Source organism: Opisthocomus hoazin, chromosome 32 (genome assembly GCF_030867145.1).
Source record: "Opisthocomus hoazin isolate bOpiHoa1 chromosome 32, bOpiHoa1.hap1, whole genome shotgun sequence".
In the NCBI taxonomy this organism is placed as follows: Eukaryota; Metazoa; Chordata; class Aves; order Opisthocomiformes; family Opisthocomidae; genus Opisthocomus; species Opisthocomus hoazin.
Window position 1 is genome coordinate 4,192,357 of NC_134445.1, and position 23,472 is coordinate 4,215,828.

The following is a 23,472-nucleotide window of genomic DNA, read 5'->3' on the forward strand; positions in this document are numbered from 1 at the left end:
GGCTGCTGGCAGAGCCAAAGCCAAAGAAACCCAATGTAAAACTGCAGCGCAGGGAGCAAATGCTTTTCTTCCCCTTGGCCCAACTCTTTGGACGCTCTCTACACTCTCCCACCACGCAGGACATGGCTCTTGTTCCAGGGAGAGACAGAAGAGGGAATTAAAGCCAGGACCCCAAACCAGACCGGGAACCTGGTTGTGAGGAAGAAGAAAGTGGAGAACACATCAAATAGAACAGAAAAGGACATTGTACATTCAGAGTTTATATTTGGAAAAAAGGAACAGGAGAGGAGGAATTGGATCTTAAAAAAAGAGCACTGAATGAGAAAGCGGTAGCAGTCCCTCTACCACTACAAAACCGCAACAACACACGCACGTACACACAGAGGCCTCACAACACCCAGCTCCCACTGACTGTGATGTGCACCTCAGATTGCTGGTCTAGAGTTGCTGAATGCCCGAAGCACACCAAGGAGAACTGAAAACGTCTGCATGGCTTTAATGGGAATCCTCCAACCGAAAAAAAGCTCTTTCTCCCCATGTCTGCGCTGCCACGTCCCTGAGTCATGTCCTCACTCCTCTCCTTCCAGGTCAAGAGTCCTCAACGTGAAAACTGGGGAGGGAAAAAGAGAAAAAGAGGGAGAGCAGCATCAGTGGAGGACCTGCCGGCTGCTGCTGCTGCGGCCCCGTTGCTGGGACCACCCCGGCAGAGAGGAGCCCCCTCCCAGGGACCAGCCATTCGCTCGGCACTGCCAGCCAAAGCATGGGAAAACTGTAGGGACGCGCCGTCGCTTGCAGAGGAGCACGGTCACGGTCACATTACCTCTCCCCTCCCCGCACTCAGACTGTTTCTGTGTTCATCGCGAGAGCCTTCCATACGGTTGTTTTCGACATTTCGTCTGAGATATTAATCTCGGAAGGATCAGCCCTGCAATAAATATTTTAATAGCAAGCCATGACTGTGGAAACTGATGCCACCAAGCACATTAACATCAGCAAGAGGAACAGGGGGGCCTGGAGACTCAAAGCTCAGGATAAGCACAGGAGGTTTTGCTGGATGGGGGGGTCTGGGAGGCAAGCCTGAGAGCTGCAGAGCAACAGCTCTGTGCAAAGGCTGGCGTTCAGCCCCGGCCTGGGCTCCAAAGCCACTGCTGGTACAGATCACGCCTGCAACTCCTCATTTTTTAGTGTGAGGATCTCCAGCTACCGTAAAGTCACTGATGATGCAAGTTTTGGGGGTCAAACGGGAGTTGTGCAGTCACCCTGCCTGGGGTCAGAGCCCTGCGAGCACCTCCCACAGCCCTGCCCATCAATGTGATTTTCCCACCCATCTGACTGCTGGTTTCTACCAGCTGCTCAATAAAAAGGCAAGTGGAGAAAACGCTGCCAAACACCTTCACACGAATCCTGCCAGGGGTCCTGGTGCTTGGTGGGGCTTTACCTGTCCATGCTTTGCTTTGGGATATCCATGTCGCCGGTCTTCCGCAGTTTCAGCTGAACTGAATTTGCAGCAGCAGCTTCCATCATCTTCTGGGACTCCTGACATCAAAAGGGACAAATCAACATCTTGGTCCTTGATCAAAGAGGACACGAACTAAACACGCAGCAAAAACACCCCGTGCTGCCCTCTCCTCCTGACCCGTGGTGGCTTTAGCTGTGAGTGCACCAGGGTAAAGGCCTTTCACTCCAAACATGGGGGGTGGGGGGGTGTGTGTTAAAAACACCATTATGAGCGAATCTTTCCTTAATCATCATCATCATCATCATCATTATAAAAGTCTCACCCTAAAAATTATATCTCTATTCAAGTGCTGAGCCACTCTCCATCATCTCTGAAGGGTCCTGGAGGACAGGAGAGGTGCCCAAGGACTGGAGAAAAGCCAGTGTCACTCCAATCTTCAAAAAGGGCAAGAAGGAGGACCCAGGGAACTACAGGCCGGTCAGCCTCACCTCCATCCCGGGAAAGATGATGGAGCAACTCATTCTAGAGGTCATCATCAAGCAAGTAGAGGAAAAGAATGTTATCAGGAGTAGTCAACATGGATTCACCAAGGGGAAATCATGCTTGACCAATCCGATAGCTTTCTACGATGGTGTGACTGGCTGGGTAGATGAGGGGAGAGCAGTGGATGTTGTCTACTTTGACTCCAGCAAGTCTTTCGACACAGTCTCCCATAACATCCTCCTAGGGAAGCTCAGGAAGTGTGGGCTAGATGAGTGGACAGTGAGGTGGATTGAGAAATGGCTGAATGGCCGAACTCAGAGGGTTGTCATCAGCGGCACTGAGTATAGTTGGAGGCCAGTAACTAGTGGTGTCACTCAGGGGTCAGTACTGGGCCCAGTCTTGTTCAACTTCTTCATCAATGACCTGGATGAAGAGTTAGAATGTACCCTCTGCAATTTTGCTGATGACACAAAACTGGGAGGAGGGGTGGACACACCGGCAGGCTGTGCTGCCATTCAGTGTGACCTGGACAGGCTGGAGAGCTGGGCAGAGAGGAACCTGATGAGGTTCAACAAGGGCAAGGGCAGGGTCCTGCACCGGGGGAGGAACAACCCCAGGCACCAGTACAGGCTGGGGCTGACCTGCTGGAGAGCAGCTCTGCGGAGAGGGCCTGCGAGTGCTGGTGGACGACAGGGTGACCATGACCCAGCAGTGTGCCCTGGTTGCCAAGAAGGCCAATGGGATCCTGGGATGCATCAAGAGGAGTGTGGCCAGCAGGTCGAGGGAGGTTCTCCTCCCCCTCTGCTCTGCCCTGCTGAGGCCCCATCTGCAGTGCTGTGTCCAGTGCTGGGCTCCCCAGTTCCAGAAAGATGAGGAGCTACTGGAGAGAGTCCAGTGGAGGGCTGTGAGGATGGTGAGGGGACTGGAGCATCTCCCCTACGAGGAAAGGCTGAGGGAGCTGGGCTTGTTCAGCCTGGAGGAGAGAAGACTGAGAGGGGACCTTATCAATGCCTCTAAATATCTGCAGGGTGGGTGTCAGGAGGATGGGGCCAGACTCTTTCCAGTGGTGCCCAGCGACAGGACAAGGGGCAACGGGCACAAACTGAAGCAGAGGAAGTTCCAGCTGAACCCGAGGAAGAACTTCTTCCCTCTGAGGGTGACGGAGCCCTGGCCCAGGCTGCCCAGGGAGGCTGTAGAGTCTCCTTCTCTGGAGATATTCCAGCCCCGCCTGGACGCGGTGCTGTGCAGCCTGCTCTGGGTGACCCTGCTTGGGCAGGGGGGTTGGACTAGATGACACACAGATGTCCCTTCCAACCCCGACCATTCTGGGATTCTGTGATTCTGTGAAGTGGTAAGCTCGCTGCTAGTTTAGGGAAAAAAGGTTACTAGGTGGGATCCAGGCTATTAGAAGCCATTCCTATTTAGTTCTCATCTCCCCCCAACATTTGGAGACAAGCTGTGACAGATGATCCCCAGCCCTGAGCACCCACCAAGCGTTACCTCTTCTTCTTTGGCTTCATTTTTGGCATCATCCAACTTCTTCTTCTTGCTTTCTGGCATCAGGTCATCCAGAAAGCTGAGCTCTCGCTTCGAGAAGCAGAAATCCATCACTTTGCGGACAAAAACGAGAGCCAAAACCTTCACCAAGAAGAGGGAACATCGGTCAGGCCAGAGATGATGCCACACCTCCCACCAATGCTGAAAACCTCCTGCTGCCGAGCAGCACCGTCTCTTACCATCATGGGGAAGACGATGGCGGCACGGGACACCTTGATGGCCCAGAGCAGGACGAGGCAGATCAGCTGGATCAAGGTGAAGAGATGCACCTTTCGCAGGGGGACGTGCCGCAGGTAGATGAAATCCGGCTGGTGTTTGGCCGGCATCCAAAACAGCTTCAAGCGATCGAAGAACTGCAAAAGAAGAGGGAAAAGCTGCCGCCTTGCGACTGCGGAAAGCTTCTGGCCCCGTGGAGATGTGCAGGGAGTCATCAGGATCTGGCTTGCCGTGAGAAACCCTGGATCCCTCCATGCTCCTCCTGGGAGCAGCACCCCTTTTCCCTTCGCTCCAGCTGTAAACCGATTTGCCCCGGAGACCTGCCCACCAAATTATTCCACATTATTCTGTTATTAGCATTTCTTGGCCGACTGAATCCCCCAGCAAGGATTTCCCTCATTTTCATGTAACCAAACACTGACCTGCCCTAAACCTTGAAACAGAGAGCACTGAACTTGCTTGGTCCTCCCAGCCCTACAGACCTCCTGTGCCTCCACCAAGCTTTTTCTTCAACAAAATATTTTCACTGCTTGCTTTCAGAGAGGTTTCTCCCACACCACTGCTTTTTTCCTGCTTCTACAGAGGCGAAACACCAGGGAGCCGACACGCTGCGCGCTGTAAGAATGGCCGTACCTGAATTCCTCGGAGCGACGACACCCCCATGTAGAGAAAGACGCCATAAAGCACGGGCATTGGTATGAACTGAAAAAAGGAAGGCAATCATTCACTTTTATTTAAAACTGCATTTTCAGTATTACCCCTCTCTTCTACAGGCACTAAAATTGCCTAAAGCTTTCCAGTTTCAACAGGCTTAGAGATGCAGTGGAGTTCAACCATGAGAGCTTTTGTGCGTGCAAGTGAGTTAATGCTCTGCTTTAGGCTGAGCTCTGGAGTTATATTTCCTCAGAATAATCCCATTTTCCAGAAAGGTTGGAGGAAAATAGGTGATTTCACCCATGCTACCATATGCCGTGTTCTGTGACGGCAGAAAAGCATTTCTACATATTCTTGTGGCAACACACAAACGTGCCGTGCCTCCTTGGAGCCTAGAGATGAGATTACTTTGAGGGAGGAACGGGCAAGGAAGCCCACAGGGATGATCGCAGCCTCTTTAGCTGCTGAGAACGGCTCTTCTGAGGCACTGGGGGGAGCAAATGGCAACGGATAAAGCGCTGCCTGTCCCAAAGAGAGCAGATGTACTGCTCTGAATACGCTTAGCTGTAACCCATCAAGACGGATGGGCCTGAAAGACACCTGCAAATGAAGGCAGCTGTGTGCTGGCCTGCCTCGAGCACACCACGCTGGGGCTGAAGGGCTGGGAAGCAGAACCAAGGCTGGTTCCCACCATGCCTCAAGCCCCAGGGTTTGGCATCACCTCCTCCTCCGCTCCACAACCACTCTGGCCTGCAGAGAGGACACTATTTTTCTACAACCGCCAGAAAGCTCGTGGTTGGTGGGTGTTTTGCGTTTTTCTCTTACCTTTAACACAGAGGTGAGGAAGACCGAGCAGCCCATCAGCACAAAGATCATCAAGCCCGTGACTCTCTGCTCTCGTATCCCCAGAAACTTGGGTTGTTCTCCTGGAGCGGAGCACTCAGACTCGACTTTCAGGCTGTTCACGTGAGTGATGGACAGCACGGTCGCGGCCACGAACCAGGGCAGCCCCATCACGGAGCACACCCCCAGCATCACGGCCACCATGAAGAGGTCCAGGTGGTACCCACATCCTTTCTGGGGGAAGCAAAACAAGAAACAGAGCATCCCACAGCACAAGAGCAAGGACAGCGTCGCAAGTCGCATTCAAACCCTACTTGAGTACAGGTCAACTCCTTGAAAACTTAAAACAAGAATCGGAAACACATGAGGATGCATCCAGTCTTTGCGCAAGCACCTTGCATGAAAATCAAGCAGGAGGTCAGACAAAGTGGATTTGGGGAGTTGGTGTGGTATCTACTTTGCCAAAAAAAAAACAGATTTTTTTCTTTTTCTCATGCATAAAGAAGTTTCTGCCACTTCCAAGTAAGACGTGACTGAACATGAGGAAGATTCATTTCCGTCTGAACATGAGGAAGAACTTCTTCCCTCTGAGGGTGACGGAGCACTGGAACAGGCTGCCCAGGGAGGTTGTGGAGTCTCCTTCTCTGGAGATATTCAAGACCCACCTGGACAAGGTCCTGTGCAGCCTGCTGTAGGTGACCCTGCTTCGGCAGGGGGGTTGGACTAGGTAACCCACAGTGGTCCCTTCCAACCCCTACTATTCTGTGATTCTGTGATTCTGTGACTCTTGAGTTATCCCTGGCAGTGCATCAAAACGATTCGTTCCCCCAGCCGCTGCTGACATTTTAAAACAAAATTGCACAAAACGGAGATCGCTTCTCTGAACTCCCCTGTCGTTTACTCCCTGTGTCATCAGGAAGCCAGGAGAGCATCCTGCCACGCGGCCTGACGTTGTCCTAAGCCAATGCCTTCGCAAAGCATTTGGAACAGGAGCTTCTCCCCACACCTGCAGCCCCGAGTGGGTTGGGGATGGGCTCATCTCTTGCAGCCCCTTACCTTCAGCCTGTGCTCCTTCCTGTTCACAATAACGGCAGTGATCTGCTGGTCCATGAAGATCAAGATGGTGCAGAGCAGAGCTGGGATGAGCGCAGCCAACACCGTCCACCAAGGGTTGGGTCCAATGGGGTTGATGAGCCACCCACGGTCGTCCCTGGTAGGCTGCAACAAAGCACACGCATCAGCATCCTCTCCCGGCCCAGCCACTTCACTGGCTTGGATTTTCCTCTGCCCTTCTGTGTCACAGCACCTCCCAGCCGTGGCTTCATGTCATCCTTTCCCACGGGGTTCAGCAGTGCCAGCGTCCTCTTTGCAAGCACCTAGAGATATTTCTTCTGGAGGTATCTAGTTTTGGGGCTGGCTTCTCATTTCCAGAGGGAGACAATGCACTTGGAGATGGAAGACGAGATGGTCACACCACCAGCATCTCCTCCAGACACAGCCCTGTCCTGCCCCAGCATTACCTTCTGGCATCCCCAAGGGCATGCCAAAACACTCCTTACCTTGAACATATGGGGGACGTGGAGCTTCGGTGATGGGATCCCAATCATGAAGTCAATGAGCACCATGATGACGATGGTGAGGAAAACAGCAAAGTCACTCACTGTGGACCGCACCTGGGGCAAGAAACCAGAGCTGAAAGGGGCATCACAAACAAGGCCATAACATGAGATGGAAAAGTTGGGGACATCAACAACATGAAGGCTGACTGATTAACAAAATCCCACCACTCGGAGGACACGCAGCCAAATCCCTTGGTTAGATACTCTTGCTGTGTTTGTCATTCAGAGATCTGGTGTCAGACAACAAAAACAGTTCAATTTGGTGGAAAAGGGTTGTTTTAATTCAAACCTTAAAAAAAATAAGGAAGCAGATGTCTGGCACTACAGCTGGACTCACAGCTAAAATGGGAATATGGCACTAAGGCATCATTTGTTCCTCAAAAGGAAAAAATAGTCTCTTTCTCTATGGCAGCTCCTCATTTGAATCAGCTTTCCCCTTGAGCACACAACACACAGAAGGTGAAAACAAAGAACTTGGAAGACCTGATTTTCCCACTGCCAGAGCAAAAAATCCCTCTGGGGCAGGTCACAAGGCAGGTGGGAAATGCTACAGTCATTTTGCCCTTCTGGAAATGAGCAAGGGACATCCAAGCTGATGGAGAGCTTGGCCTTCAAGGTCAACATTTCCCAGTTTGACAACTACTGGCAAATCCTGCTTAGTGCTCTGGGAACACCATTCTGGGAAATGAGTGTGGAGACTGCTGCTGGCCACCGTCTTCTACCTACTCTGGTTGGGAAGTAGCGGCTGGTTTTAAACTTCTTCAACAAGCTTGACAGGACAAAGGTGGAGAAGAAGAGGATGCAGCACCAGAAGAGGACATTAGGCGCATAGGGGCCGTTGCGTCCACAGGCAGGTCCTTGAAACTCTCCATGCAAATACCGACATTCCTGGAGAAACAGAGCGTCAGGACACAAAGGCAGTGCACGTGCAGCAAGGAAACCTCGGATAACTGCGGTGTTTTGAGGATCTCTGTCCAAGATCCATGACCCTGTAACTGCTGCTGCCGATGGAGATTTCTATTTCATGAGCAGCAGCAGCCGAACAAGGGACACACCCAACTACACAGAGGAGAGTGGAGAGATGAGATGTGATGGGACACCATGTCACAGACCCATGGCACATCCTCTGCTTGAAGGGCCGGGAACCTTGGCTGAAGACGACACCAGAGGGGAAGGAAATGCTGCAAACTCTCGGGGACAGAGAAGGAGGGAACAGGGAAGGAGGGCTATGACAACCGTGATAGGAAAGGAGAAGAGACAAATCATCCCTTCCCAGTGCAGGGCTCACAGGACATGGCCAAGAGGGGATGAAGAAGTCCAGAAGAGCCTCCCATCCTACGCCTGGCCTCTGCTTCCAGCAACAACAGCCCAAGAGGCTGTTCAGACATGCAAATTCATGCACGTACCTACAGACAGCGCTGAGTCATAAAGCAAGGCCTGGAGTTCTTACGAGCCCATTATGGAAGCCAATTACTACCTTTAAGCATAAGCTTAAGTCCACCAACCGCTACAACAACCAAACCACGTGCTTCACCTTGCTCCCGGTCAGAAATATTGTCCTGCAACCGGGTTGAGGAGGACAGGTATTACCCACCATGCTGGGGACAAGGTGCTCTGGACAAAGTGGACTCTCCTTCCCAAGACCAAGCAGGTTAAAACACCATATTATGTTTAAGCAATGACTTTTCAGAGCAGCTCTAGCACAGTTGGAAGCCCATCATCACCCAAAGGGCTCTGACTTTTGCACCATGTGAATGCCGCTGGACCCTGTGACCATGGTGCGAGGAAGCAGTGGCTCGGGGCACTTACAGTCACCATGAGGTTTTCCCAGGCGATGCCAGACACATTGATCTTGTTGCTCTCCCAGAAACGCAGCGTTTCGTTGCTGGGCTGGGCCGGTGCCTCACACTTACAGCTGGCAGGAGAGAAGCCAAGACAGGGGTAAGGGAAAGGCGAGGGAGGTGCAGCCCTCAGCTCCTACCAAGGGGCAGCAGCGTTTTTGGAGGCAAAAAAACCCACTAGTAGATGGTGAGGAAGTCAAGCTTGCTGTGCATGTGCACAGGGTAGGTCTCTCGCAGGTGACTGAGCTTCTCCAGAGCCTCATAGATGAAGATCATGCAGATGAGGGAGGCGAAGGCTTCTTCGGTGAAGCGGGTGATGTAGCACACCAAAGAGCTGGCATCGGTGGCCACCAGCACTATGCAGAAGAAGGCGGTCCACAGCCCGATGCACGCCCGCAGAGACAGATAGGAGAGCGAGTACTCCCTGGGAAACCAAGAGAAAAGCAAGGCTGGAAAGGCCAGCAGGAGGCTCCGAGCCGTGCCTTCCTGTGGGGAAAACTGGGAGCAATTTAGGAGTGTGTCAAAGCTGCGGAGGGTAAATGCAGGTTCCATGTCCTACTACAGAGAGCAGCAGGGGCTGCGGTGCAGGATTGTGGGCCTGCAGGAGAGGAAGCCAATTATTTAATTATCATTATGTAGCAATTATCTTGTGTTAACGCCTCGGAGGCTAATGGAGGTCAGGTCCCTGTTATGGAAGGTGGTGATGTCCCACATCACCCCGATGCCCTAACACCGAAACCGGCTCCTTTTGCACCCAGTCACCTGCTGCCAGCAAGCTGGGGCTTAATAATACATTTAATTGCAATAAGGAGGAGCCCATCTGACATCAAAGTTGTCACAATAAAAGGACTGTCAAGGAAAATATCCATTTCACATGGAAAGCTCCTACTTATTCACTAAAATCCCTAGAAGTCAAAATATTTCAGCAGAAAACTATTTGGATATTTGGGCAAAATCTATTTCCACTTCCAGAAAAAAGGAGGCTAAAAAGTGCCTGGTTTTGTGCTCAGAGGGAAGAAAATCTTCCCTCATTCCCAAACCAGAGCGATTTCTCTCATCTTCCCTGGGTAGCCCATCTTGGCCATCCACATCCTTGTGGCTTCTTCTCCTCCTGCTGCTTCGCTTCAACCCTGAAAACCCCAAACGACCCCATCCACTCTGCAGACACCGAGGCGTCTTGCACCATCACCTACTAAAGCAGCAGCCAGCAATGTCTGTGACACAAAAGACAACTTCAATCTAACAAGGACCACAAAGAAAAATACAAGAAAAACATCTTTTCTCCATCACTGCCTTCTTCCAAAGGCTCTCGCAGCACCCAGGCATGGCAGCCAGCCTTACTTGCAGAATTTGTAGAGGATCTTCTCAAACACAAGGACGGGCCCAGTGCTGCCGAGGATGGTCAGAGGTTGGCCAGCAAACAGCGAATACACCACGCCGGTCATGGACGCGCCCAGCAGCGACTCCATGGCACTCTGTCCGGGGAAGAGAGGCAGCAGCGACTCAATGGATCAGCACGGAGTATAAAACCCAAGCAAAGCCAAGTGACTGCAGCGAGGACTTCTGCACGAGTTGTGTCCTGCCCCATGCCACCCAACAGAGAGAGGCGCTCACTATGTGGCCATGGGTCGCCTCCCCCAGCAGTCCCCCAAAGGTGATGACGGGGGACATGCAGGCACAGTAGAGGAAGAGGAAGGACGCCAGGCACTGCAGGCTCAGACCATCCCGAAAGTCGCTCCAGAACCATGGGGCTTTCCGCTTCACATCCAGCACCAAACCGCCAAACAGCCTGCAGGAAGGGGAAAAAATGCACAGTGCCATGTCCACGAAGCAGCAGAGCTCGACCTGGACGCATTCACACATCTGCTTCCACCCCAGAGCAAGAAACCCTGGGTGCACTGACGCTGCGCCTGAGCCCAGCTGCCCACATCTCCCACCTGCCCAGCCCAGGGGACCAAGCTGGTGATGTGCAGCCCCTTCTCTGAACCAACTAACCCCAAAAAAACAGCCAGAACGGAGGGGCATGCTCACATTTCAGAGGAAAACAGATAAAAAGAAAGCTCACACCTTCCTGTCCGCTCCAGCTCAGGACCACTGTGTTTCTCCGGCTTGCTGTGAGAAGCACTCTCATCGAGAGCTCCTGGCATCTTCCTTTTTTCCTGTGGAAACACCAAGAAGATAAAGCTATGTATTTGTAACCACTGGCTCGTTCTGCTTCTGCTCTGGCTGTGTGACTGTGCCAAACTGGGACCTGGTGAATCTGGGACCCTGAGCAGCATCCCCAGCCGTCGGCCATCCTGCCCGGCCCCCTCACGCCTGCCTCCGCCGCAGCACCCACCTGCGAAGGGACGTTCTTCGGGGGCTCAATCCGGATCGATGGGTCCCACTCTCCTGGTGGCAAGACTGTGACCTGATCCAGAAACTCGTCGATGCCAGCCACGAGGTCAGCCCGGTTCTTGGCTTTATAGGCAACATCATGGAAAACCTGCCCAAGGGAGACACTTTGGTGAGAGGACAACCCATCTCAGATGTCCTCACCCGTGCAATAAGCTCTTGCCTAAACGCAAGACAATTCTCCCCAGATTTCCTGCTGGAACTGGCAGGACAGATTACTCCAAAAGGACAAGTCTGTGCATCGTGGTATTTGGAATCATCTCCACCAGGCTCCCATCCCCTGTGGCACACCTCTGCTGAGAGAGCAGAGCCTTTGCTGGCCATGCCAATGCCACCCCTGGGGACAGCGTGCTGGGCACCCCAGGGTTAAGGGCAGGATGCACCCCGGGTGGGATTGCAGCCTCCAGGATGGGGGGTGATGCAAATCCATGGGTTTGCTTTGGGCTGCAAAGGAGGGCTGGGCTATTTGGAGAGCTGCGGGCAGCTGGGACAGCAGATCCTCTCCCTCACTCCTACAGAGACAGGGAGAGGTGAAGAAAGCCAAAACCAACCCGGTAATCTCTCTTATCTCATCGCACCTCATCTGTCATGATAGTAGCCATGGACCTGCCAATCTCATGGTACTGATGGGCTTTTCCTCCTGGTCCAAGCAAAACAAACAGGAACCTGGACAAGAAAAGCAAAATGAGAGAGAAGAACACACCTGGGCTCAAAGAGTACCTAAGGGAGTTCCCAGGAGCTCGCAGCCCAGAGCACACCGCGAGGGGGGACAGGTAGGCTCACCAACTCCGGTGATGTATTTGAAATTCATCAAAATCAATCACAAATTTCATTTTTGGGCCAACTTTCACAAAAATTGGCCCATGTGTTTCAAAGCTACAGCAGGGAAGGGAGAAACAAAGGTGAGGACATGTGGGTGGGAGAAACGTTCTTGCTCCCAGCTGGCCTGGTTCCCTCGGGACGCCAAACTGATGCCTGCAATTTGATGTTTGGTTGGGCTTTTTTTAAACAAAAAACTTGTGCTTCTCATTCCAACCTTGTTGGGATGGGAACTTCCGTCATGCCCGAGAGGAGGACAGCCGGGGTCAGGCGGACGAACGCCACGATGGGCTGGTGAAGGAAATCCAGCTCTCCCACGAGCACGTTGGATGCTTCAGCCCCAGTGGGAATTTTCTTCATGAAATGCAGCTCCGCCTGGGCACGACAAGCAGTTTTCGGGCAAATTCCCCAGAAACAAAGCCCACAGCACTTTGCAGCCAAGTTTTCAAGAACAAATCTGGCCCTAGAGGCATAATCAAGCTACAAGTTTCTCACCTTGCTTAAATCCATTGCGTTGGTCTCATGGTGGTTCATCCCATTTTTAGCTTCTGTGGTGGTGGGAGAAGGGTGAGGGGTGAGTGTTTGGGCTGGCAGGAAAAAGAGAGATGCTCAGAAAGATGGACAAGGAGCAACTGGGGCACTGCTTCTTTGCCAGTACAAGTCCAATGGGGCCAAAGCCCTGCAGAAACCTTCACCTGGTGCCAAACCCTGCAGGAACCCTCACCTGGCTTGTCGAGGAGGTGCAGGTCTGACTGCCTCTTGCTCACATCAGCAAACGAGCGGACGATGGGCAGAAGGTTATTTCTTTTCTTCTCATTCTGATGGTGATGCTTCTTCAAAAGGACTTCCCGCACTTTCGCCCGCATGCGGTCATCAAACTCCGTGGATTGTTCTTGCTGGCCCAGGATCATATCTGGGGATGGCAAAGGGAAATGAAGCTGTCAGAGCAGAAACCCCCCCTGTCCTGACCTGCGAAGCCCCCGGGGATGGCTGTGCCACGCAGGATACCCTAACACGGGCTCAGCCTTCTTAGCAAGACATTTCAATACAGTTCAGCCTCTGCAGCGAAAGCAAGAATTCTCATTTGCTAAAAGCCATCATCAAAGTGCTTGCTCTTCACTCCGCTACAAGAATCATTTCCCATTCCAAATAATGGCATTTTCTTGCCCCATCCAGCCTTTCTGTCTGACTCTACACATTTATCCAAATTATAAGCAATCTCTAGCACAGACTTTCCCAGAGTTTCCTTGGCCATTCGACTGCAATTTGCCGAGCCCAGGGAGAAATGTGCAAAGATAAGAATGGCTCCAACCTCTCCAGCTCTTGAAAAGGCTGAATGGAGACCTGCCACTCAAAGAGAATTTCTCCAAAGCTGCTTTTTCAATTAACTTCAGTTATCTTCCCCACAGTAATACACTGCTTGGTCATCTGCCAGATAAAACTCTGCCTTTCAAACTCTTAAAGCCTGGAAGTTAAGGCAAAAGAAAAGAATGTGAGGAAATGGCTTGTAATAAAGAGTTTCTTTAATGAGGTCCATCTTTTATGCAGACTCCGTCTTTCTAAGAGCAGCCTGCTATGCCCTGACACACACTTCTTTTTGGCTGCAGAATATTCTCTAATCGCTTCTCCAACCCCACAAATGGCTTTCAAAACCATCCCATATTGGAAGAAAAAGCTGGTGCGACTGTTGCACACCCAGTCTGCACCCAAAACCATCTCACAACTTCAAAACACAGTGGGACTTCTGGAAAAGGACGCGCCTTTGGGGCAGGGTTTGATTCGGGAGTGAAGGGCACCACGGCGAGCCGAGCTCGGCCGTTCCCGCAGGGACGCAGCGCCCACCTGCAATCTCTTCGATGCTGGTGGCACAAACGTCCAGCAGCACCGTGCCATTGATGATGCAGCTCCTCAGCTCGAAGAGGCTGTGCAAGGACAGCGTGGCCACGTAGGGCTTGCTCCAGCGCTCGCCGCCATCTTCCACGTCCTCCTCGAACTTCAGCCACCTGCGGACATCGGGTGCCATCAGCCCCATTGCAAGGAAACAGCCCCAGCTCTGGTACCCCTTGAACAGAGCTGCGGGGTGGCAAGAGGAGAAGCCTCCTCGTATCAGCACTGGCACCCACAAAAGCTTCGCATCCAGGACAGTGGAAAGCAGAGCCCGCAGGCACTGCCAGCGAGGGGACCCCTCTCCCACCGCAGCCAGCAGCAGGGATTTACCTTGCTGTTTCCTTCCACTCGGCATCTTCGCCCTCTTTCATGCAGATCTCATCCAGCTCAGTGAACAAGTCGTGGGGAACGTGCTGCTCGTCCTCCTCGGTCCCGAGGATGAACTGCACCCGCTGGGACGGGGTGTCTGGGGGCGGAAGGCAAAGCCTCATCCCGTTACCGCACTTGAATATTGCCCGTCAGGCAAAGTGGGCATCAAATCAGCACTGGTTTGGCCATAAATATTGGGCTGGCCCCTCTCCTCTGGCTCTGTCCGTGCTTGCACAGAGCCACGGAGAAGGAGAAGCATCTATTCCACCTCCACAGAAGGGAGGGCAGCTTTCCTTCCCCACGCTTCCATTTTTAAAGCCAGGATCCCTCTAAGGAAGACAAGCCTAAATTCATTTAACTGCCTTAAAAAAAACCCAAACAAACCTCAGAAAAGGTTGGAAAAAGAAGGTCTTGGTAAATAATGCCCCTTTCCCTCGGAAGAACAGCAAGCCAGACAAACCAGCCATGTGGCTCTGCTTGCAGAAGACCCCAGTGCCCACATAGCCCCGAGGAGTTTAGCGATGGCCACGGCCGAACTTACAGTGGTAGCCCTGCTCCGTCGGGGCAGGGTCCTTCTCCCGGTCCCGTTTCCGATGCTTCTGGCTGTGGGGTCGGTGGTGCCGGTGGCTCTGCCTCACCAGCGGCATCCGAACGCCCACGTACAGGGTCCGGTGGCCTGCGGAAAAGCAGCGTTTGCAGCACTTGTGGCACTGGGGCAATGGCTCACGCAGCTGGCGCCTCACTAAGCCACCGCTAAATCCCAGGGTGAAACAACGACTTCTCTTAATTTTATTTTCACCGGACCTCCTTTTTTCCAAGCCTATTTCACTCAAGCTCTGCAACAACAAGCGATGGCTCCGGGTCATCTAAAAGGGCCCTGAAAGTATCGAACCTCTTCGCAAATTCCAGCTTCAGCTGGACAACATCCAGGCTTGCTCCTTAAGCAGTGACAGAAGGTAATTAGTTTTAAAATCTTTCTGTGGCACAAGGCAACAAGAGAAGATCAAATCAGTCCCACGTCAATGGACTCCAGAATAAAAAAAGAAAATCACAGCCCCACATCTGCAGCCGTCAGATTCTTCTCCTGACCTCTCCCAGCCAGGAGCAGCCTCTGTGAGAAAACAAGCCCTCAATTCTCCAGCCCCGTGGCTAAAACTCACACCGTGGCCTCCGGGGGGGCTTTTTCCCTCTGTTTAAAGGCCATTTATTAAAAAATGGGAGAATAACTGTGCTGCTCTATTCAGAATCACGGCACGTTTGGCTGCACATGGTGTGACACCGAGCAAGGGACGTTGCAGGGACTTTGTGCAACGGGAAAAGGCGCTGGGCTGGTGGCCCCTCTGCCAGCATCTCGGCACAGACTCACCTTCCAACTCCTCCTTCTCATAGTGGATGTTGACCACATTGCTCGTTCTTCCCTGGTCAATCACTGCCTCTTCGTCAGGTCTCTGTGCAGAAGGAGAAGAAGGTAAGAGGTGGGGCTGGGGGTGCAGAGCTCCCTTATGGCCTCCCGGCCATCCACCACCCCTGCGACCACACCAGTCCATGAGCATCAGGTCTCCACCTGCCTCCTCATCCAGGCACACCTCTAAAACCATGGACTTTTGAAGGTTTTTCTTCCCATACCCAAATAAAACAGCCCACAACATCACCTATATTGTATGTTATACCATGTGAATCTGGCAGGATTTGCTACAGGAGAAGAGGGCGAGTGTCTCAGACCAAAACAAAAACTTCCTGCTTCATTCTTGAGGTTCCTTTCTTTAAAAAAAAAAAATAAAAGGGATTTCTAAACTGGAAAAAAAAATCCCAGAACTGCACTTGAGACAGGAAGTCTCCAAAGGCGGTACCTGCAGGGCTCACTAGATGGCACCTGGCCACAGGACATGGCCACCAACAGCCTCCAAAGGCCCTCAGGAACCTCCAAGGGCGAAGCTTCGCCTTCAGCCCAACCAGGCCCGGACTTCCCTTGGTGCAAGCGCGTTTTCCGTGGAAAACAGCATTTTTCTCCTTGCGTAGACCAAGGGGTAGATCTCTCGGCTGCAGTACCACCGCCGGCACTGCACGCAGAACACCGGTGCCTTCAAAGCCGAAGCAGAACCACAGGAGCAAACCGAGAGAAGTCTTTCTGCTTCTCTTTTCCCCTTCCCACCAGGGCTGGCGAAGGGGGTTACCAGGCTGTGTGCAAAGAAAAAAAACCCAGCGATGTCTCACACTGGAGTCACCACTGCGGCTTGAAGCAGGACCTCCCAGAAACAGCTGATACCTTTTTTCCCCTCTTTCGGCTGCATTTTGTCTATTAATTGCTGTGCGTGTCTTCAATACTGCAGAAAACACGTCACCGCCGCTCAGCTTCTCCTTCCTCGCCTGCCTGGACAGCAACTAATCCAAGAAAATCAAAATCCATTCACCCATGCAAAGAAAAACTCTGCAATGCCCCAACGCCCTCTCCTTTGCATGGGTTTTCAAATTATTCCGTTATTAAAGGCACAGAGGGGAAGGTTTGGGACCACTGAATTGCTGAGGTTCGTCTTTGCCAGCGCATTGCTGTCATCGCAGCCACAAAACAACTGTCCAAACAAAAAAAAATACGCCGAGATTCGCATCCGGTTGCTCTGTTTCTGAAAGTGAAGACTGAAGAAGAGCAAAACACCGAGAGAACTGGGGGATCGGCAGGGCTGCTGGGCAAAATTGAAGATGCAAGAGCTACAGCGGGCACTGGGAAACATCGCAGAACTACCAAAGCTGTCGTTTGCGAGCAAAACTTCAAATGCCGCGCTGGCACACACTGCCCGTTGTACTAATAACGATGAATTAACCATGAAGACTTCTTAAAAAAATAGAGAATAAATAACTTCTTATGATTTAAGCTGTGAATGCTAACAAGAAACCTGCTTTTTATGCCCCCCAAATTCCTGCTTTGGCTGAATAACATCACCCGCCGCCGCGCGACAGCGATGCTGGGGAAAGCGCTCGCCTCCCGGTCACCGGTTAATTTGACGAGCGAGAGGAATGAACGCTCCCATCTGGAAATGGCTTTGCTGGTCCCCGAGTGCTCATTTCAGAGCCGACTTGTTGCTCCCTCCCCACCAGCTCCTGGGACTCGCCCACGTTGCCCGGCAGCCGGATTATCACGCGCCGGTGGCTTTGCCCTCCTCTCTCCGATGACAGCCTCCGCCAGCCTCCGTCCCTTCTTAGCAACGCATCCTGCTCCCCTCCGGATTTGCCAGAAAAACCCAGCCCCAACCTCAGAAAAGGCATGGAACAAAAGGGTTTAATAAAATCGCTTTACATCACAATTTCAATCAATTCGCAAGCTCAAGCGCGTTACGCAGGTGTCGGAGTGGGAATACACGGAGCGATTTGGGAGTCGCAGCTTTCCAACGCCCTGCGGGCCACACAGAGGAGGTCTTCTCCTCTCTTGGAAATGGTTTTCCTATGTCCCACGACCAGCAATGTTAAACCTGACCCCGGCTGCCTTCCCCGGCACGAAGCATCTCCCCCTGCCCAGCCTCCTGCGCTCCGCAGAAATGCCAACGGGATCTGGGGGAGTTTTCCCAGGGTTTGGGGGGTGCTCGGCCCCTCGGCAGAGCCCTGGCCGTCCCACCTGTAACTCTTCCAGAAGGGTCATTTGGTGACCCCTGTTCCAGTTTATTCTCACATTGGTCAGCAGTTTTGGAGGATAACAGAACCTCCAGATCAGTCAGGGGCCGGATTCCTCTGGGACACCGGGACAGCTCTCGCCGAGAGGAGCTCAGCACCCAGAGTGCTCCGACGCCAGGGACACAGAGCGGGACCTTTTATGGAGGCATCACCTATGATGCGCATCCAGGCAGTCGTTTAAAGCCACCCCAAGACTCTTCCGCCTTGGAAAACTTGGTGGATGGGGAGAAACCAGCCGTGTTTTGAGCAAAAACTATCCGGAATTGAGAAATAGGCTGGAAATGCCGTGTCCTGCTGGGGTGAAAGGCGTGAGCAGTGTTTGGGGGTATCGAAAAGCACAAGCTGCCAAAATACAAAGTGGGGTGCAAACTGCTGGGAAAAGACACGTTGCGGGGCGGCACTGATTTTCATCCAAATCTCCTGCTAAAAATCAGGGCGTTTCGGGAAGGTCTCACTCCGGCACAGCCTCCAGCCCTCTGCTGCGTCAATAAATCCTCGTTAGCCCCAGCAAGTCCTAGCACGGTACGGAAATGTCCAGATGATAAGCGACTTTCTTTACTCTCCTCACTTCCTCCAGCTATCTCCAGCTCTACTTTGTTTTCCAAGCTGAGCTAATCCGTCATTTCCATGCTGCAACTTCGTTTGCTCTAATGAACTTCCTCCCCGGCGCCGCTCGGCACAAAGGTTAAGTGCCCGGCTTGCCCTGAAAGGCGACACGGGGTGTAAAATAACACAGCGAAGGAAGGCGACACCGAGGTCTAATCAGTTAAAATCCCATCATGATCCAAGCTAGGATCTCCGCTGCTTTTTTATTATTTAGTATTAAAGCTTCAGGCGCAAATGTAGGAGGAAACAGGACAAGTGGGCACCTCCAGGTCTGCGGCAAGATGCTCCGAGCATCCCATCGCCCTTCCCCGGCCATTGCAGCACCCCCGAGATCGCGGTGAGCCTTGCACAGAGATGCCACCGAAGGAAACGGCCCCACTCAAAACTCCCTCGGTCCCAGTTAGGCCACTCAAATGGACTCGAAGTGGATATTCCATTCAGGAAATTGCTGGAGGATTTCAGGATTTCATAGAGCTGCAGGGTTGTGGACCCATGGGCTTGGGATGGGGTGGAGCAGGAAGGTGAGATGCCTCCAAAAGCAAATTATCCCACCCCAGCACGGCCACCAGCACCAGCAGACGCTTCGCCCTCCCTCTCCGTCCTTCCCCGCTGCCAACAGCCACCTGGAAAACATCAAATCGTCGAAACTGGGCTGGGGAGGGGGACATCTCTGGGAGCTGGGAAGGCGTTGCATCGCTCACTTTTGAGTTTCCGAGCAGCCAGAGTGGTTCCACTTGGCTGTTTTTTAAGCGCAAAGCTCCGGCTGGCTGCTTTGAAGCTGGTTTTGCGGGGAGGCTGAAAGTAATTATTGCTTGTAAAAATGAAATCAGAAATCGCTGGAGCAAAGGAAGCAAGCCTGTTTCACCATGTCTGCAGTGAATCCTTCATGTCACGAGCTTGGTGCATCCTCTCCCTGTGTCCATCTCAAGAAAACTTCTCCAAATTATTATTTTGCTGCGACTTTTTTTTGTCCCAGCAGAAGAGAGAGGGCTTTTAGAGTGCCCTGCCTCAGTTTACCTGTCTCAGTGTAACTCCTCTGGTTAGGAAAGAAGAATCTTTCCCTGGTGAAGCTTTGGTGTAACTGAGGACAAGGAAAAGCAGAAAGCAGAGGTTCAGGTCCGGCTTTGAGTCCTCCTGGTGCCGGGGCAGGCCGAAAGCGTCGCGCGAGCAGGCAAACCTCCCGTCCCGGCCCCCTCATCCCGTCACACACAAGCAGGATCAGCTACCAGCAGCAGGAGGGAGGATTAATATAATTAATCTCACCCAAAGTATAATTAATAACACTGATCCCGGAGTTATTATGGGATGAGGGTAACAGGGGCCAAATCAGGGGGCTGCTCCGGTGGTGGAGGAGACCCCCTCCTCACCCCTCTCCACCTCCATCCCACCCGGATGAAGCCACGGTCCCCACGGCTCCTCCTTTGCTATGGTGGGGGTCAGACAGTCCCCCCCGCGGGGTCCCCTCCGGCGCGGTGACAGGGTCTGGGGCTGGGTGCTTGCAGCAGGAGGGGATGGGTCTCCAGAGCCCCAAAGTGGGGCTGCGAGGGGGGGACGCAGGTCGCGGCCGAGCGTCGCCGGGACGTGACTGTCATCCCTCGCTGGAGGAGACGTCAATTCCTTTTGCTCTTTCCCGTCAGCCGTAATTTCAGGGGCAGATTAATTAATTTCCCACCGAGAGCAGCTCCTCCAGTGGGGTCCCACGGGTGCAGCGGGGGGGCCGGCCAGGCCCTCCCTGGGACAAGGAGATGCTGACAGAGGGGGGACCCCCCGGCTGCCTCCTGCTTGCACCCCAGCACCGAGCGCATCCGTGCAAGTGCCTGGTGGGGGCAATAGCTGAGCCCCCCCCGTGACTGGGTGACTGGGGCTCTGCAGGCACAGTGGCCTTTGTCCCCCCCTCTGAAGGGCCGCAGCGTCACCAGGAGGTCACATCTAGATGCAGAGGAGGGGACAAGGGGGGCTCAGGGGGGAGCCCCCCCAACAGGCATCGCGCAGGTGCCTTCCTCCCCTCCTCGCATCCCTCCCGCACCCACCTTGGGCACCCCTCGCCCACCCCCCCCACCCCGCTTTGCGCCCCCGCCCCTCCGCCTTGCAGATGCCTTGCTGATGCCTTGCACACACTCCCCCCCCATTCAGAGGCCTGGCACCCCTTTGCACATCCCCCGCACCCCATTTTGCAGCCGCCTACCACCCCCCCTCACCCCCCCTCCGCCTTGCAGATGCCCTTCACCCCTCCTTGCACGCCCCTTACAGCCCCCCCTCACCCCCCCCTTGCAGATTCCTGCCTCCCCCATGCACCCGCACCCCTTGCTCCCCCTTTCCGCCCCCCTTGCTCCCCCTTTTCCCCCCCCCCCGCCATCAGAAATGCCGCAGTGAGCAGCCACGGAGCATCCTCCGGCCCGCCCGGGGGTACCGGGCATCCCCCCCCCCGGTGCCGCTGCCGCCCACCTGGTAGCTGAGGATCCCGTCGGGCTCGTTGCTGCCGGCGGGCATGGCTGGGCCGGGGGGGGGCCCGGCACCCCCCCGGGGTCGGGGCCAGGGGGGGGCCGCAGCCGGCTGCAGCCCCGGTGCCGCTCACACCGGCTCCACCATCGCCCGGAGCCGGGGCCAAACCCCGCCCAGGGCCGGGAGGAGGCGGCGGGCGGGGGGAGGAGGCAGGGCCGGGGGGGTCGGGGGGGCTGGGGGGGCAGCGCCGGGAGAGGGGGGCGCGGCCCCGCTGCGGCTGCCCGGCCCCCGCCGGCATCCTCCCCCGGCCCCCTCCCGCAGCTTGGTGACCCCCTCCAGAATCACCCCTCCCCCGCCAGACCCCCCGCAGGGTCTGACTGACCCCCTCCAGATCATCCCTACCTCCTTCGGTCCCCCCCCCCAGGGTCTTAGTGACCCCCTCAGAATCACCCCTCCCCCGCCAGACCCCCCCCAGGGTCTGACTGACCCCCTCCAGATCATCCCTCCCCCCTTCAGTCCCCCCCCCAGGGTCTGAGTGACCCCCTCCAGAATCACCCCTCCCACTCCAGTCCCCCCCCCAGGGTCTTAGTGACCCCCTCCAGAATCATCGGTCCCCCCGGTTCCCCCCCAGCATTCCCTCCCAAAAATCTCTCCTCCAGCATCCCCCCCCCTCAGTTCCCCTCTAGCATCACCCCCTAATCCCCCTCCTGCAGCACCCCCAGACCCCCCTCCAGCATCCCCCCCTCAGTTCCCCACCAGCAGCACCCCCTAATCCCCTCCAGTCGTACCCCTCAATCCTCTCCAGCATCTCCTTCTGACCCCCCTCCAGCATCTTTCCCAGACCCCCTCCAGCATCACCCCGCTCCCCTCCAGCATCACCCCTAATCCCCCTCCTGCAGCACCCCCAAACCCCCCTCCAGCATCCCCCCCCTCAGTTCCCCTCCAGCAGCACCTCCTAATCCCACTACAGCATCTCCCCCAGACCCCCTCCAGCAGGACCCCCAGATCCCACTTCAGCATCACCCCCCCTCAGTTCCCCTCCAGCAGCACCCCTTGATTCCCCTCCCGCATCTTTCCCAGACCCAGCTCCAGCATCACCCCCTAATCCCCCTACAGCATCCCGATCCCCCTCCAGCATCACCCCCAGCTCCCCTGCCAGCAGCACCCCCAATTCCCCTCCAGTATCACCCCTTATTCCTCTCCACCATCTCCTTCTGATCCCCTTCCACCACACCCCTGATCCTCCTCCAGCAGCACCCCCAGATCCCACTTCAGCATCAACCCCCTCTCAGTTCTGCTCCAGCATCACCCCTGATCCCCCCCAGCATCACCCCTTGATGGCCCTCCAGCATCACCCCCAGCTTCCCTCCAGCATCACCCCCAGATCCCACTTCAACATCACCCCCCCTCAGTTCCGCTCCAGCAGCACCTCTGATCCCCCTCCAGCAGCACCCCAAGACCCCTCCAGCTCCCCTCCAGCATCACCCCCAGCTCCCCTCCAGCAGCACCCCCAGCTCCCCTCCAGCAGCACCCCCAGCTCCCCCAGCTCCTCGGCATCCTCCCACCCAACCTACCACCCCGGAGCTGCAGCCAGCGCTGCCTCCCCCCCGCCCCAGCTCAGGGCAACCCCCCAGCTCTTTGCTCCCCCCAAGATCCCACTGCCCACCAGAGAAGGGTCAGAAACGGAGCGGGGAACGGAGGTTTCCCCCCGTTTTACAAAACTCTGGGCAAACACCTGACATGGTGCCGCGCCCCGAGCAGCTGAGGGCTCTGGACGGGCTCGGCCGCTCCAATTTTGTGTCCTCTACAACCCCAAAAGCATTTCATATTTTCCGGAGAAACCGAGCCCAAAAACCTCCTGCAATCACTCACGGGGGGGACCAGCAGTGAGGCTCACCCCGCTGCAGCCCTTCCCACTAGCCCCAGTTTCTCCTTCCCACCAGCCCCAGTTTCCCCAAGAAAGACCTCTGGCAAAAATCATAGACTCACGGAATGGTTTGGGTCGGAAGGGACCTTAAAGCCCATCAGGTTCCAACCCCCCTGCCGTGAGCAGGGACATCTCCCACCAGCCCAGGGTGCTCAGAGCTCCATCCAACCTGGCCTTGAGCCCTGCCAGGGAGGGGGCAGCCACAGCTCCTCTGGGCAGCCTGGGCCAGGGCCTCACCACCCTCATGGTGAAGAATCTCTTCCCAATATCCAATCTAAATCTGCCCTCTGTTAGTTCAGAGCCGTTCCCCCCTGTCCTGTCACTGCACACCCTTGTGCAAAGCCCCTCTCCACCCTTCCTGTGGGCCCCTCCAGGCACTGGCAGCTGCTCTAAGGTCACCCCGGAGCCTTCTCCTCTCCAGGCTGACCAGCCCCAGCTCCCTCAGCCTGTCCCTCGGACGAGAGGTTCTCCAGCCCTCGGATCATCTTCATGGCCTCCTCTGGCCCCGCTCCAACACATCCATGTCCTTCTGATGTTTGGGGCTCCAGAGCTGGATGCAGGACTCCAGGTGGGGTCTGACGAGAGCGGAGTAAAGGGGCAGAATCCCCCCCCTCGCCCTGCTGCCCACGCTGCTCTCGATGCAGCCCAGGGCAGGGTTGGCTTTCTGGGCTGCCAGCGCACATTGCCAGCTCG

At 54.8% G+C, this 23,472-nt stretch overlaps 1 protein-coding gene across 1 annotated transcript; it reads right to left on the reverse strand.

The window, feature by feature from the left end:
- Positions 1-232: 232 nt before the first annotated feature.
- Positions 233-21,032, reverse strand: SLC4A8 (solute carrier family 4 member 8). Its single transcript, XM_075445563.1, has 25 exons — positions 20,856-21,032; positions 15,508-15,589; positions 14,683-14,817; positions 14,103-14,238; positions 13,728-13,888; positions 12,610-12,798; positions 12,381-12,472; positions 12,103-12,260; positions 11,645-11,732; positions 11,011-11,157; positions 10,740-10,831; positions 10,287-10,461; positions 10,014-10,147; positions 8,851-9,096; positions 8,641-8,746; positions 7,558-7,719; positions 6,772-6,885; positions 6,269-6,430; positions 5,195-5,446; positions 4,349-4,417; positions 3,679-3,852; positions 3,443-3,580; positions 1,439-1,536; positions 821-925; positions 233-610 (listed from the first exon to the last, which is right to left on the reverse strand). Exons 1-24 carry the CDS (start codon positions 20,898-20,900, stop codon positions 838-840), a joined length of 3,243 nt encoding a protein of 1,080 aa, XP_075301678.1. The 5' UTR covers positions 20,901-21,032; the 3' UTR covers positions 233-610; positions 821-837.
- Positions 21,033-23,472: the final 2,440 nt, after the last annotated feature.

Bases quoted from the DNA above. Each gene is read 5' to 3' on its own strand.
- SLC4A8 (XM_075445563.1), bottom strand. From the start codon at position 20,900: ATGCCCGCCGGCAGCAACGAGCCCGACGGGATCCTCAGCTACCAG. The intron at 15,590-20,855 runs GTGGGCGGCAGC...CCTTCTGCACAG, and splicing joins ACGGGATCCTCAGCTACCAG to AGACCTGACGAAGAGGCAGT. The intron at 926-1,438 runs GTAAAGCCCCAC...TATTTATTGCAG, and splicing joins CCAAAGCAAAGCATGGACAG to GGCTGATCCTTCCGAGATTA.